The 16,148-nt window shown below is 35.1% G+C and overlaps 1 protein-coding gene across 6 annotated transcripts; it reads left to right on the top strand.

The window, feature by feature from the left end:
• Positions 1-6,037: 6,037 nt before the first annotated feature.
• Positions 6,038-12,941, top strand: LOC130818781 (RNA polymerase sigma factor sigA-like). Of its 6 annotated transcripts, none has more exons than XM_057684984.1 (11): positions 6,038-6,187; positions 6,313-6,334; positions 7,466-8,159; positions 8,369-8,567; positions 8,677-8,769; positions 11,135-11,263; positions 11,409-11,462; positions 11,558-11,635; positions 11,787-11,849; positions 11,969-12,081; positions 12,723-12,941. In XM_057684984.1, exons 3-11 carry the CDS (start codon positions 7,540-7,542, stop codon positions 12,829-12,831), a joined length of 1,458 nt encoding a protein of 485 aa, XP_057540967.1. In that variant the 5' UTR covers positions 6,038-6,187; positions 6,313-6,334; positions 7,466-7,539; the 3' UTR covers positions 12,832-12,941. The 6 variants fall into 6 exon arrangements, with proteins under 6 accessions (XP_057540967.1, XP_057540970.1, XP_057540966.1 ...); XM_057684987.1 differs by having other exon boundaries at positions 6,280-6,334; positions 7,532-8,159; XM_057684983.1 differs by having other exon boundaries at positions 6,280-6,334.
• The last annotated feature ends 3,207 nt before the right edge of the window (positions 12,942-16,148 follow it).

Raw genomic sequence — 16,148 nt, 5'->3', positions numbered from 1 at the left:
AAGAATCTAAATGCTTTTAAGTTATAAAAATATTCAAATTATTTAGTTTATAATAGGGGTGTTCAAAACTGACTACCAGATCATATCTGATCCGGATACCCGAATATACAACTTTTTCGGATACTTGAAAATGCGATCAAGTTCCGGCCTGGATTAAACCAGGTATCTGAAAATCCTGATATCCGATTTAATCAGGGTTGGAATCCAGATACCCGATTTTGTGTTTTCGAATAGTTTTTGTCTATTCTTCTTTCACCCATGCATTTTTTTTATCTCTTTTTCTTTTAGAATATTTGCTTATGTAAAATTCAAATACTAACTCTCTAGCAATACTTAGCTTAATTAGTCATAAAAGATAGTAAATCATGGGGTAACAAATTTTAAAAGTTTAGAGTTAAAATACAACCATAAGTCCTTAATACTAGTTTGAAATTTACACATCAAAACATTAGATACTAAAAGCAAGTGAATAAAATTTAAAAATTGAAACTTCAAGCTCCATTAATCATTTTTAAGAGTGTCAAGAGTTTCATCTGAAAATGGAGACAATAAATATATTTAATTAATTTCAGCAACCTTTTGTAAAAAATAACTAAAAATGGTGATGAGAGGAAAAAAAAAACTTACCCAATTATGAGAGAATGGTGATGAGTTTGACTGAAAATGAAGATCTAAGAATGGCAAATGGCGAATATAGGGTTTCAATGAAGAAGAAGATCGACATAAAAGCAAGAGGTAATGTCTCAGTCTTACTGTCTACTCAAGCTTAGTGAGAATATTAGGATTTTAGCAAGGCCGGTTCATAGCATATTTCGGGTAGCTGAGCGTTTAGGGGCCCAAAAATAAGGGCCTCAAGAGTGAGTGAACGACTATTAAGGCATGAAATTGAAAAACAAAAAGGACCAATTAAATATAAGGTTTCCAAAACATAAATAATAATAATAAGGGAAAATTGTCATTAATAATAGAACCTATGCTCGATCCACTGAAAATAAACCTACTTATTGTTTATTTTCAAATAAACTCACCTAATTTGGTATCTTGCTCATAGCATTTCAATATTACCTTACAACCGGTTAGATTTGCAAAAAGTGAATTTGCCTCTAGCACCTCTACTGATATTAAGTCATTCTCTCTCTCTCTTTCTCTCTACATGAACTCATTCTCTCTTCCACCCAAAATTATAAGAGCTGGAAAACACCACAACAACATTGAAATACAAAGGAGAGAATAAGGCCTTAAAGGGAGTATTTTCCCATAATATTGCTTAAAAAAATAATAATTCCCACTTTGCATTTTGTGGGAAAGTATTTCCCACAATACTGTCCACGTGGAAATTTTTTTTTTATTTTTTATTTTTCAGACAAAACCGCCACTTGAGATGGCGATTTGCCTCAAGCAGTAAACCGCCACATGAAGTAGTGGTTTAGTCAAGGCAAACCGCCATCTCATGTGGCGGTTTGGTCCCTGGTAAACCGCCACTTCATGTGGCGGTATGCTTGTGGCCTGCAACTTTTTTTTTCTTTCATTTCCCCTAAATAGTGAACGCAACATGCATTAAATTAGTTCAATACCATCTATTCTATGATAATCAATTACGAACCAGCTTGATTTGAAAAAATTAATTATGAAAATAATGCGAAGATATATTACAATCATGGAAAGTCATACAAGAAGTTCAAATCATATAAGCATATACAAAGTTTGCTAAACTACAACCCCCGGCCTCTTTTGTTTTGTGCACCGGTGGATGATGATGGTGTGAACTCGTCAACCTCCGCAATGACATTAAGAGCAGGAGCTCGTCGTTGACTAGCACGCTGATATGTGATAATCCTTTGCGGAGGCGATGGATGCGGAGGAGGAGTGGTGAGGGAAGTTGGAGGAACGAATGGCGACATAGTACCGGATGTCGATGGCGATATGGAAGACCGACCTCGAGTAGATGAACGCTAGCGACCTCTTGTGGACCGAAAACTGGATCCTCCGGAAGAGCTACCTCGGTGGGCTGAACTCCGTGGAGAAGGAGTGTGGAATGTGTCATCTACCTCGCCAATGACAGGTGGAGTCGGTATGAGGTACTCATAACCCGCCTGACTCAATGCATCGGTCAACGACGCGTTAATGGAGCCTAGGTTTTGAGAACATAGTTCTTGTCCCCAGTCCTCCGATCGATCGCATGTAGTTGAGGTTGGGTGTCAAAGGCTTGCAGAATAACCTGCTCCAAACCGAATTGACGCATGACACGATCCGGGAAATGTAGCTCGACGATGTCAAAGCAAATAAGGGGACAACGCGATCTCCAAATCTTGTGGCCCAATGTACATATGTGTGGTAGAGCGTCCATCTTAGCCGCTGTGTAAAGCTGTCATGTCATCTGTAATAGAAATCAATATGCTCAGTAATATATACAATTTATTCATAACTAATACAAATAGTAAATGTTAATAACCTGCTCGTCCCGTTGTCGATCAAGTGCGTCTCTGTAGTAGACGAGAGTATGTGGGGATTGGGATCTTGAAAGTTATACGCGAAGCCAGCTGCAAACAAATGAACATTGTTTAACATTTTCATGTATCATAAAATAGTAAAATTATGAATTTGAATAGTGAAGTGAGTGTTGCTACCTTACTGCTAAAGGATCCATCCCGCGACGATGTTGTGAACCTAACACCGGTTCAAAATCATCCGCGTCATCCTCCTGATCATGTTGCCCATCGGGTCGAATCGTCCGAATTATGGGCCTCCCTATATGAATATGCTCCCATGACCATATTTGTAACAACATCAAGCAACCACCAATGTCCTTGGCACCCTTACGAGATGCTCGACATAAGTTATGATACAAATGCGCTAGGGTAGCACTTCCCCAACTGTACTCATCTACGTGCTCCAAGTCTCCCAGTAGAGGGAGATAGATCAACTGCACCGAGTCACCGCTCTTGTCTGGAAACAAGATGCATCCAAACAGGTACAAGATGTACGCTCGCGCATGTCTATCAACCGTAACATCATCTGCGTCATCCTCTAGCGCGCTAAAATGCTCTCGGAGCCAAGTCAGATTCAATGACGATCCAACGATGATCTTCGGCTGTGTGGGGTCTTGAGGGTTTTCAGGCCAAACCCTTAGTAGCTCATGAACTAATGCTGGCCAATTTCCCTCTCCAGGACCTATCACTGCTTGTCCTTCAATGGGCAGTCCTATTATAACTGCCACATCTTGCAACGTGATCGTTGTCTCGTCAACTGTGAGGTGGAAGGTATGAGTTTCCAGCCTCCACCTCTCCACCAATGCAGTGATAAGAGCTCGATCGAGCTTTAAGCCCCCGCTCAATAACCTGTGAATGTATCTAAAACCAGCTAATTCGACTACCTCTAATGCCCTGTCATCCACCTCCCAATGTCACGTACTCGCCTGGTAGTGCTGACGAGTAACCAATTGGGCAGTGGAGCCCTCCCACGCAGCTACGCTCCTGTGTGTCGCCTGAAGCGTAAGCACTGATGGATCAACTGGGCCCGACATCGCCATGATCACTATTATATACATAAGTGTTATAAATTTGAATACAAGAATTTGTGATATTAAGGTATTAGAACACTTATTACAAGGTTCATTTCAAATATAACGCTAAAAATACCATGAATATATACTAAACCATTAAACTAACCCTACAAAGTAATAAACTTTCATTCAAGCATTTTCATCAAACACTTTATATGCATACAAACCAAATCATAAAATTCAAATACAAATGTGTAAAATGTAAGCTTAAATCATGAAATCAAGAGAATGTAACAAACAATCAATGTATTTATAACTTCAAATGACAATAATAATGAACAAAATATTCAATTTGCAAATTGAAATAAATTAGGGTTTATATTAATACCTTAAATGATGATGAAAATGAACAAGTAAAGAAGGAGAAGATGAGAATGTAGTTGATTAATTTAGTTGAATGAGAGCAATTGTGAATATAAAGTAAATGAGGATTGAAGAATTTTTTTTTAAAACCAGAACCGGCAGCAGCAAGGAGGTAAAATGAGATGAAATGAACAACATACGAAGGGGCTGCTGTTTTGTACTGCTACAAAACCGCCACTTGAAGTGGCGGTTTGCTTAATGTAATTTTTTTTTAAAAAAAAAAAGAAATTAAAATTCATAAAACCGCCATTTCATCTAGCGCTTTACTTCAAATTCCTAAACAAAACTGCCATTTCATATAGCGATTTTATTAAAAAAAAAATTAATACCAATCCTACGTGGACGATAATGTGGGAAATAATTTCCCAATTCAAGCAAAGTGGGAATTAGTTTTTTAAATAGCAATATTATGGGAAAAGGTTCCCTTAAAGGTCACAATTATCCCTTTTTCTTGATCATAATTGTGTTTTAATGCCAAATAGGTGACCCAAAAAGAGAGATTAAGGGCATTTTTTAACAACTGATGTCTATTATTAGTGGCTTCAATGTGGGTTGAATCATGTGCATGGGTTCAATATTTGTTTGGAAGTATATCCCCAGTAATAAAGAGCACTATGCGTTATAGCGAGAAGCAAATTTCTTAGGTGGATGTGACTAAAAACTTGGGTGCATGTATAGGGGTATTTGATTGTTTGTTGGGGTTTTACATAATGTTATTGGTATGGATTTCTTTGGCTAATTATTTCCAACAAATGGAATTATTTACCCTTGTGGGTAGTAAGTATAATTATATGTTTGGTGTTGTAATTGATTTGTTATTAGCATATATAATGTTGTTGAATGAGAAGAACAATTAGATGCCTTGAAAGACTTCACCTTCAAAAAGGTGGAAGTTCAAAAAGGTGGAAGATTGAGTTCATATAAATGGTGGAAGATGTACTTTAGAATGGTGATAACCCTTAACCTCAAAAAAAAAAAAGTTGGTAACCCTTTGTTACCGGTTATTCACCTGTTAGGAGCGCTATGAGTAAGGTTTCTAATTAGTTGGATTTATGAAAAAATAAATAATAGATGAGTTTATTTTTAGCGGATTGAGCATAAGTTGTATTATTAATAACAATTTCCCTTAATAATAATAATAATAATAATAATAATAATAATAATTATTATTATTATTATTATTATTATTATAGTAAATCGGATACCGGGTATCCAGATTTCCCAAAAGTGTGATACGTATCTGATCCGAATATCCGATTTTAAAATTGGGCACCTGGTTCGAATTATCCGAATTTACAGTATATAATAAATTCAAATTTGTTAAGTGATGAATGTTTAGATGAAGATGCGGTTGAGTATGATGAAAATAATCATAATGATCAAGATATTGCTTCAAAAAAAAAACTTGGAAATTGATTGAAGATATTACTCTCATATCATATGACTCATGAACATGGGATTATTAATTTAAAAAAATTATATGGAGTTATTATAGAAAAATCAATAAAATATTGAGTATTCTAAGTAAGAGATAGAAAATAATATCTTTTAAAAGAGATAAATGTTAATAAGATTAGGTAAAAAAATTGTGAAATAATAAAATGATCTTTTATTTAGATATCATAAAAGATGCTCTTACTATCAAATAAAATTATCCAACTATACTCTCTCCTCTAAATTTGCTAAAACCTTCACCTTTTTGCATGACACTTAGAGTGCTACATTTCATTTTATATATATGGTTCACGCAACTTTCTTTTGATTCTCATCCACAATTTTCTTTCTCGTTTATATTAATATCATGAATCATCCACAAAATTCATTTTTTTTATTTCTTTCAGCAACTATTTTAACACTCATCTTATGTAGGGCCGTATTTTTATTCGATTTATTAAGCCAGTCTCAAATAAGATGTTTCGAAATTTGATTTTTATATAATTATAAATTTCTTTTACTAAATTAGATCAAATTAAATTCCGAGTTAAAAAGTAAAGTAATTATGATATCGTCAAACATAGGTGCTCTAACGAAACCTTATCGTACGGTGTAAAATTAATTTGTTGAACTAGAAAACTTAAATACCCCATATTTTAGTGGCAACGTGGACAACCACAACCACAACCACATGAAAAAGAAAAGAAAAATAAGAAAAATTGATAGAAATAATCTATGTGTTGTGTTATGCTCACAATTCACAAACTGTTTAAACTTTAAAACAACAAACCGTTCTCTCCGTCCCTCCACTCTCTCAGTACTTTTGAGGTACTACTTTTTCCTTTTATGGCTTCTTCTTGCTCTCTGTTTTCTGTTTTCTCATTCAAAAATTAAGAATTTTCCCATTTTTATTTATTAAGATTGTGACTTGCTGCCCTTTGTGTGATTTCCAGCTACAATGTGTTTTTACTTATGGTAAGGACTCTTTTTAAAGCTTACTAAATTTTAATCTTGTATTCTCTTCAAAATGGAGTTTGATGTTATTTGTTCATTGTTTAATCCACCATCTACCTTATGTTCTTAGAAAAAATAGTTGGTATTTTCAGTCAAAACCCATCATATTCAATTGGGATTTACATTCATTTGCAATTAAGATTAAGCTTGAATTGACTCAAATTTACAATAAAATGATCATTTATTTGATAAATGAAAACATAATAGCTTGATATGATTAATTTCTTTTAAAACTATAGAGGCACACAAGTTTACAAGTCAAATAACTTTCAAGTGTTTAGAGATCCTATTTAAGGAGAGAAAGAGAGAATTTATATGTTACACTTTAATTAGATGGAGAGAGTTCTATAAATTTTTGTTTAAAGATTTCATTATTGTTGAATTCACTCAATCTTAAAGTGTTTTTGGGTGTTGTGCATTCATATTCCTAATCCATATTGCAACCGACAAGTGTTCAGACCCGTTTGAACTTTCAGTGGCCTAGGAGCGAGATTAGAAATGAGAACCCTTATCGGCTTATATTATACAGCAAATTAATATTTCAATTTCAAATATGTAAGAGATGGAAGAATTTCCATTTGTTTTTGAGAAGATGCCCATAAATCTATCTTATTTAATGTACTTGTTACACAATTAATTCCTTTGCCAATAATATTCCAATACCACTTCTAATTATTTATCTTTTTATTATTTTATTATTAAAATTTAAACCTACGAATTTTTGAAATATGGGGTTTTGGGCCTTTGCCCCATCCGCCCCTGGCCAGATACAAGCCTGCAAGTGTTAACTTGAATACGAATGGACAAAGTGTGATGTCATGCAGTTCCGTACTTGGGGAGGAGGACATGAGTAGGCCGGGGGCCGGGGAGGCAGGTGTCGAAGTTGTTGTCTCACTATAAGCTAGCATGAGATATACTCATGGAGAATTTGAAATTTCTCACACCAACTGTGTTTTAGTACCATATGTGTATCACAAATCAAATTGTTACCAATCAATTAATTTATCACTTTTTCCATTTTTATTATGAATCATTGTTGGAGATTGTCTATCTATTTGGTGTTGATGGCTAACAAAGAGAAAAATGGGGCAGATTTTAGAAGAATTCCTTGAGCTTTGGAGTTATGCAATACATGTGCTGATGGTGTTGTGTGCTTAGGGCTTAAGATGACTGCGGCTGCTGTTGTTGGGCTTAGTGCTGGGAAAAGGATTTTGAGATCGTCTTTCTATTATTCTGATTTTGCCGAAAAACTTACTTCTATCGCTGAACACCGCCATATTATTCCTACAAAAACCTTAATCGTCGCAAAGAAAATAGCTAGTCATAATCACAGAGGAATTGATGCTGCTTCTATCATTCCTCCAACTTCTGAACAATGGATTCCGATATCCTCTCCTTTAGAAGAGAAAACTTTAGATCCCGAAACACCTCTGGAAGCTCTTCTTTTGCTTCAGAAATCTATGCTTGAGAAGCAGTTAGAGCTCTCATTTGAACGTACAAGCTTCACCGATCTGCCTAAGGAGAAATTGCACATCACATCATCAGGAATTCCAGCTAGGGTTCGAAGGATAAAGGCCAGGAAGAGAACTCAGGGGAAAATGTTATCCACAGAGGAAAGTGAGGGGAAGAAATCTTCACTCAGTACTGTGAGTCCTGAGCTGCTACAAAATCGCTTGATCGGCTATGTGAGAGGTTTGACAAACAATGAATTACTGACTCACGCCCAAGTCGTGAATTTATCTCGAAAGATCAAAGCTGGAATATCCTTGGAGGAACATAAATCAAGGTAATTGCAATTGCTTTACACACTGAATTCAGTTTCCTTTGATTTTTCCGGGAAATACTTGTAGAGACACCTTTACATTCAGTTTGAATAAATTTATATTTCCATAAATATATTTCTGAAAAGTGTTTCGTTAAAGGTTATAGTTGTTGCAATCCTTTTATCGGACTTTAAAAAATTCTTATGTACATCTTTTGAGTTTGCTTTTTCAGACTGAAGGAAAAACTTGGGTGTGAACCTTCGGATGTTCAACTTGCAAATTCTTTAAGGATGGACCGTTCTGAATTAACATCAAAACTAATTGAGTGTTCGCTGGCCAGAGAGAAGTTGGCAATGAGCAATGTACGCTTGGTCATGTCGATTGCTCAAAGGTATCAGAATATGGGTGCTGACATGGCTGACCTTGTTCAGGTGAATGTCTTCAATGAACTTCCATAGATTTTGCTTAGCCTAATGCTTCATTCAGGAAGCAGTACACAATCAGCATCTTTATGTGCAACTCATTCAAAATTTCATGTAGGGAGGACTGATTGGACTACTCCGGGGAATTGAGAAGTTTGATTCCTCCAAAGGGTTTAAGATTTCAACATATGTTTACTGGTGGATACGACAGGTAACTTACATTCTTTTGTTAGTCGCTACATATATATGTCCACCTTAAAAAAGCTCCGTTCCTAAAAATATGTATGATTCCTATTCTTATGGAAAGTTGGTTATATGTGCTGAGATTATTTGGATCCTTAGAATTCATTGTTGATGATACTTACAACTATGAGTTCAATCTTTATAAGAAAAACATATAGAGATTACTAGTAGGACAATAAAGTATGAGCAATTAAGCACATAGAATGTGAAATTTTTGATAGAAGACACTTGTGGACTACTTCATTTACCTCTTATAATGCGACCTTCCCTATGTAACACAACTGAGTCGGTCATGCCATACGTTTTACTTGTTTGCAAAGTGAAGAAATCAAGTAGTTCAAATATTACCAAGCCCTCCTTCTCCTAAGTGCACCATCTAGTCAACTAATATTTTATACGAAAGAAAATGTTTTGAAAATCAACAATGGTGAATAAGAAGGTAAAACAAAAGAAAAACGTATGAACAATCAATGGATAATCACAAACACGAAAGCAAGAATACAACAATTGTATAATGGTTTCTTGGACACCTACCGCTCAAAAGATATTAGATATTTTAATACATTATTGAGATACCACTAAGAAAGAAAGAAAGAACTCACTCACTAGATCTAAACTCTATTTCTCAATTTGTATTTGCCACAACAACAATCTAATACTGATTTTGGCCTCTTAAATAGCCCACAAAATTTTTAGAAGAATATTCCCCAAAGGAAAATACATGTCTTATAAATACCAACAAAACTAGCGTTGAAATGCACATGGCACCTAGTGCTCATTAGAGCATCTGGCATACATCCTTAATCTGGTCTTTTCGATACTCCAAGCCTTTTGGTTACGTAATACCAGTGTATTCCCAATGCTTCCCTTAATGGTTCATGCTAGAGATTGAGCTATTAGATGATTAAAATCAACTCTAACACATGGTTACTTGGCTCTTGGCACACATGAACTCTGCATAAAAAATTTCCCTAAGGTTTCTAATGTTTCTCGAGGTCAAGAATCTAGTCATCTGATAATTTAACTGAACTCTGAAAACTGAAAAGTGAAGACTAAGTACACCTTTCATTTGTGATAGAGATGATGCAAGTTGTTTGGTTAGATAATTTTGCTAGAGCAAGAGCCAAATCAACTAGTGATGGAGGTGATTTGGTCACCTTATATCTTAATCTATGGTATGTCTCATTGAGGGAGATGATTTGAGGGGGGGTTGATCCATGGTATTCAGTGGCTTGATTATGGTGTTTCAAGGAAGCAAAAAGGGGCTAGAACTTGGTTGCCACGACACGACACCAACATCAGTAGGGCCTAATGCAACGTGCTCGAACAAGCATAGTGTGGCTGGGCCTTTCAAAGCTTTGATGTTTTTGATTGCATATGTTTACTCAAATTTTCTTTATCCTTCTACACCTTTTCTCACCATTGTTTGGTCTAAAAACATTTCCTTTCAATTGGTATCAAAATTTTGTGAGAATCTAGGTTATTGAGTGAGGGAAAGTTTAGAGTTTGGTATTGGAGAGATGGTAAAAGTGGATATATATTTGGAGGTCTTGTTTAAACTGTTGTTGTTTGTTGAAGCTTTTCGAGAGAAAAAACAGTGGTTATACAAGAGATGAAGAGTTTGTTAATGGAGTTCTCAAGAGAGAGAGAGAAAGAGCTTGTTAATAATGGTGGAAGAAGAAAGAATAGAGATAGAGTCTTTGTTTTAAGAGTTCAACAATGTGAAGATCTAGGTGTAATAGCAATGGTGATGAAATAGCATCTATGGAGATTAGTATGTTTGTTAATGAGAATCTATGTATTAAAGGTAATACAAAGATCAAGGAAAATCTATCAAAAGAGGGTATTGGAGAGAAACCAAAGTCAAGAGAGCATGATTGGGTATAGGAATAAAGTGTGTTATCATTCCAACAGAGACCATATACAATACACTTGCAATAAGCTAAAGAAAGACCTTCAAAAATTGAAACTTCTGAAGAAGATGAAGCAACCAACTATGAAGGTTAGTGATAGAGATAAGCTCAAAGGGAAGAATAAGGAAGTTACAATCGTGAAGGACAGGCGTCGCACTATGCAACCTAGTTTGCACCTCGTTAGCCTGGTGCTACCTTTGGTGTTGTGTTTCGGTTGGTGTTGTGCTTCCATTCTTCTGTTGCTATTTTACTTTTCTCAATCAATTGATTGAAAATCAACTACTAAGTATTTCCAATATACTTGGATACACTAAATATATCTAGCATATTAATTTGTTTCCTAGTGTCTTTACAACATTACTTTTTGGCTTTGTTAGATTATCCCCCGAGGCTTAATTTGTATTTTGACTACTTGTGTAGGGTGTGTCTAGAGCATTAGTGGAGAATTCAAGAACTTTGAGATTACCTACTCATCTTCATGAAAGATTAAGTTTAATTCGTAATGCAAAACATAAACTTGAAGAGAAGAGGATAACTCCATCAATTGATGTAAGTTCCAATTTCTTTCTCAATAGACAATATTTTGAAACTTCTATTGTTTCAGTAAATTACATTACTTGATTTTACCGCACTTTAGTTAGTATCTTTATCAATGCACCTAAAATGAACTTTTTCGTTTTCCTTTTTTTTGCAGCGGATAGCTGAATTTTTGAACATGTCTCATAAGAAAGTTAAGAATGCAACAGACGTAAGTAAAGACGAGTAGTAGTGACGATATTTGAAAGCCACATTAAAGTGGCATCTCTCTTTTCATTATTCTTATTGTTACTTATAACTATGCAGGCTGCCAGATTTGTGTCATCACTGGACAGGGTTGCCTTCCCCTCTTTGAATGGTCTACCAGGAGAGGCTTTTCATAGTGTAAGTATATGAGGATAGTAAATCACATAAACAATGCTTCTACTGCCAAAACTCTTGTTTGTTTCTGTAAAACACTTCATTAACGACGCTATTTTGGCTTTCGTGATTATCTGATTTAATTCTTATTGCATTGATTTTCTTTAATTTACAGTATATTGCAGATGATTGCATCGAGAATAAGCCATGGCATGGTGTTGATGAATGGGCACTCAAGGTAATTAAAATTGATTACTGAATATAACTCGTTTAATTATGTTTGTTGAAATGAAAGTGACTCCTTTTCAGATTACACCTCGATTCTCTTATCTAACTAGTTTTCGAACTTCTTTGCAGCATGAAGTAAGCGATCTTATAGACACAACACTCAAAGAGCGCGAGAGAGAGATAATACGTCTCTATTATGGTCTACATGATGAAAGTTTGACTTGGGAAGAAATTAGCAAAAGGTGAGAACCCATAAATCACCCTATTAAATGCAGAAAACTAATGTACCAATTGTAGAAATTTGGAAAAGTTGATTACTCCCTGAGGCATGAACCCATAAATCACCCTATTATGCCCTGTTGTTTCTATAACACTCCAGCCCCTTGGACCGCCGGTGACTACTCATGGAGACTGTAGACTGGCCCCACAGACCAACACAAGTCTTTCCAGCGCACTTTGGCCTCACTCGTGCGCACCTAGGAAAACTTTCCGGGAGGTCACCCATCCTAAGATTGCTCTCCACCAAGCACGCTTAATTGTGGAGTTCTTAGCCAATTGGCTCCCATGAAAAGAAGTTGCACCTTGATGATATCAGTAGTCTATCAATCTTTTTTTTCAAGCTAAATTTGGGATATCATAGTTTTTGTGTATATTTTGCACAACATAACAGAAGTCTACTTCCACGCGTCAGTCACCGTGTCCGAAGAACACGAGGCACCTTCGCGTTCTAGTGTACTGTTGAAGATGAGCCACTTTACTTTCTGCTGTTTTCGTAGGCTTTTATGCATTTCACTGACAAAACACAAAACAATCTGGACGTTGTGAAAGATGCCCAATCCTTGGTTTCATTTGCTAATTAACTCTACATATTTCCTGTTTTCAGGTTTGGTTTGTCAAGAGAAAGAGTCCGGCAGGTCGGACTAGTTGCGTTGGAGAAACTAAAACTTACGGCAAGAAAGCGAAGGATGGATGCCTTGCTCGTGAAACACTAGTATGCCATATAATTCATATACTGCATAGTCTACAGTAGAGCTTATTGACTGTATAGTGTATATATATATATACTTCATAACAAACAAAAAAAAAAATTGAGTATAAGTTGCATGAGGAGCTTACTGTTACACTTTGAACTTCTCAATCTGGTTACATCTACTCTTTCTGAGGTTGAGCAAGATTGTTGTATAGTTCCATGTATTATAAATTTATAATGGGGTCATAAGTCACAGCAAACTATTTATGCACTCTTAATACAAGTCTTAATTTTGATAAGGCAGCTTTTTTTTTAGTTGCCCCTTTTATAAGAAATATATATGCCTAATGCCTTGAATGTTTCTTTATATTCAATCAAATATAAAAGAGTACAAAGATAGTTTTTGGAAACATAATAACTACATAATAATTAAATTGGAAAATTTTATTGATTTCCCTACACCTATACCATTTCTTGATTAACCGTAAATATAAGGATGATAATTCATTCTGAATTCGACCCTTGTCCGACTCTATCCGAGAAAATAATTCGATTTGAGTCTGAGGAAAAGTTATCTGACTTTACAGTTCGAGTCAGAGACGGACCGGAGTTGGACCTTATTAAAAATCCAACAATATGACCGACTCCGAATCTGAAGGCAATCCGACTTTAAATTTGACTTTTATCCCAATATTTTGTTTACTTTAAAACTCTAAACGTAACTAATTCAAGCTCTCTCTAATACTAATTGTAATTAGAATAAACTTGGTATCTTTATATAGATAAATAAATTAAAATACGACAAATGGGATCAAGAGAAATAAAATACGATATATCAAAATGCGAGAAAAATCTGTTAAATTGTTATAGTAGGACTATTTTCCTTGTTAAACTTGAATTCAAAGTACATATTTCTTCTTAAATTGTATTTGAAAAACATTTTGTTCATTTTGTATGCTTTAAATTCATTTGTAAAATATCACAACGATAAAGTTTGATAATTAATCAGGCTTCGAATCCGAGTTCATTGGAGATCCGAGAGTCCGAGTCGGGGCAAACTTGGAGTTTACACAATCCGACTCCGAGTGGAGCTGGACTGAGAAAAAAGTCCGACTGTTATCCAGAGCAAAGTCGGAGTATGTATAATCCGAGCTGAGTCCGACCCATTGTCATCCCTACATAAATAATACCATCTTAGGGTGTGTGTTTTCCTTGAATAATACCAACTTTTGTTTAACCTTTAATTAACCATTGTTTTTTTGTCAAATAGTCTACTACAAACAAAAGTTAGTATTATTCTACGCAAATACCCCTAAGTTGGTATTATTCATAATTAACAAAAAATTGGTATTAATATAGAAAAAATAATTAAAAATTTATATCATTCAAGGTAATTTTTCCTAATAAACATTGCCAAATAAAGTATTCACAACATATTCAAGAATAAAATAACATCCTTGAAATATGATTATCTTCTAATACATCCTGTCGTGGAAGCGGGGGGGGGGGGGGGGGGGGGGTGTTGGAATACGATGGATGCTTAAAGCGGAATTTCAGGAAACACTTCCCTAACATCTATCTCAGGATCATAAACATAATCAAACATATGAATCATATAAAAGGATTAGTCTATATTACCTTTGTAGCGTGAAATCCACGAAAATAACGCGATAAGATAATATGGAGAGCCTCAAGCGTTGCTCCTCTATTCGGTCTACCGGAATCAATTGAACACCAACGTTTGCTAGAACGGAAGAGATTGTTTCTCTTGCTTTTTCTGGTTTTTCAATAACTGTATATGAGAATTATGTATGGTGAGAGTTTTAAATAAACATATTTATAATACTCACATCCATCGTCCCATTATCCCCACTTCTCCACTACTAGCATTATATCCTCATATAATACTAGTAACCTAGGTCAAAAAGAAACCGATTCTTTTGTTAACCTAATTGGATCGCAAGCCCATACTCCTAATGGGCCCGAGTCATTTACCGTTCAATTGATTCTTTTGTAAGACCTTATAGGATTAATTATATTAGTTGTGGTCCAATTATTATTGACCCACCAATTATATTTATTCTCTAGCAAGCAAATATAATTACTAATAATAATTAACTTTATTATCTTCATAAATATCCTATATATTTATATTTAGTAATTGTCGGAAATGTCTACGGACATATTCCTTCAATCTCCCACTTGTCCGAAGACAATTGCACAATTATAAATTCCTTAAGCCACTTAATGTGAAATTTGACAACACAGTGTTATTTCTCAAATTATGTTTCTTGATCTCTGAGTTCGAATTGTTCAACTAAGGATTAACCATTTAATCTTATTCCGCATGGCCATGCAATTTTCAATTCTCGCTCATCAAGAGGCCTACACACCAATCCTATCACATAGGAGGACTTATTCATTCTTGTATGACCATAACTCCCACTCAATTCTTAGCCCACCTGATCACTGCCTTTATAGCCTCCTTTTACAGCACGACGTTTAACAGCGTCAAGGTTAAACTAATTATTTCGTAGTGATTAAGACATACTCATGTCTAAGGAATCCACTAAATATAAGGATTCGATTCTGCCCTTTCGAATCAGATTAGGTCAAGTCTCAATGCATCAGGTATGCATCCATGTAATCGATTAAACATCTCTATGTTTCCATAGCCCATGGAACCGAGCTATCAATTAATTACATGCTAATCTTTAATAAACCACTTATGTCCAATTTAGTGATTTAGATTAGGGACATTATATAAATTGTGATTTCAGTTCACTTATAGGGTTCCATTATCGAAACGTTTCCAATAATCCTATTGAAAACACAAATTATATGAACATTTTATTTAATACTAAACCAAGCAATTAAATAAGAAACAAACCATTTATATTATTGATAAACATTCCAAACATATGGTAAACAAAATTCTTTATAATTGTAAACATGAAGTAAACAACCTAAAGACATTCTCCTATATGCTTAAGCCCCATAGACCTAGTATGACTCTCATGCTTCGGCTGAGGGAGTGGTTTAGTCAACGGATCTGCTATGTTATCCGTGGTATCAACTCTACTTATTATTACATCCTGTCTTCCAACAATATCTCGAATAAGATGGAATTTTCTTTCAACATGTTTAGATTTTTGGTGAGATCTAGGTTCCTTGGATTGAGCAATAGCACCTTCATTGTCACAATACAACTTGATGCCATTCTCAATGCTAGGAACTACACCCAGTTCACTAACGAACTTTTTAATCCAAACAGCCTCTTTTGCTGCTTCAGCTGCTGCTATGTACTCAGCCTCTGTTGTAGAATCTGCAACTGAACTC

The sequence above is a fragment of the Amaranthus tricolor genome, chromosome 7 (assembly GCF_026212465.1).
Source record: "Amaranthus tricolor cultivar Red isolate AtriRed21 chromosome 7, ASM2621246v1, whole genome shotgun sequence".
Lineage (NCBI taxonomy): Eukaryota > Viridiplantae > Streptophyta > Magnoliopsida > Caryophyllales > Amaranthaceae > Amaranthus > Amaranthus tricolor.
This window is presented reverse-complemented; position numbering and strand designations above follow the sequence as displayed.

Coding starts and splice junctions, on each gene's coding strand:
- LOC130818781 (XM_057684985.1), top strand. CDS start 7,540: ATGACTGCGGCTGCTGTTGTTGGGCTTAGTGCTGGGAAAAGGATTTTG. Junction 11,264..11,408: donor GGATAACTCCATCAATTGAT/GTAAGTTCCAAT, acceptor TTTTTTTTGCAG/CGGATAGCTGAATTTTTGAA. Junction 11,636..11,786: donor CAGGAGAGGCTTTTCATAGT/GTAAGTATATGA, acceptor TTTAATTTACAG/TATATTGCAGATGATTGCAT.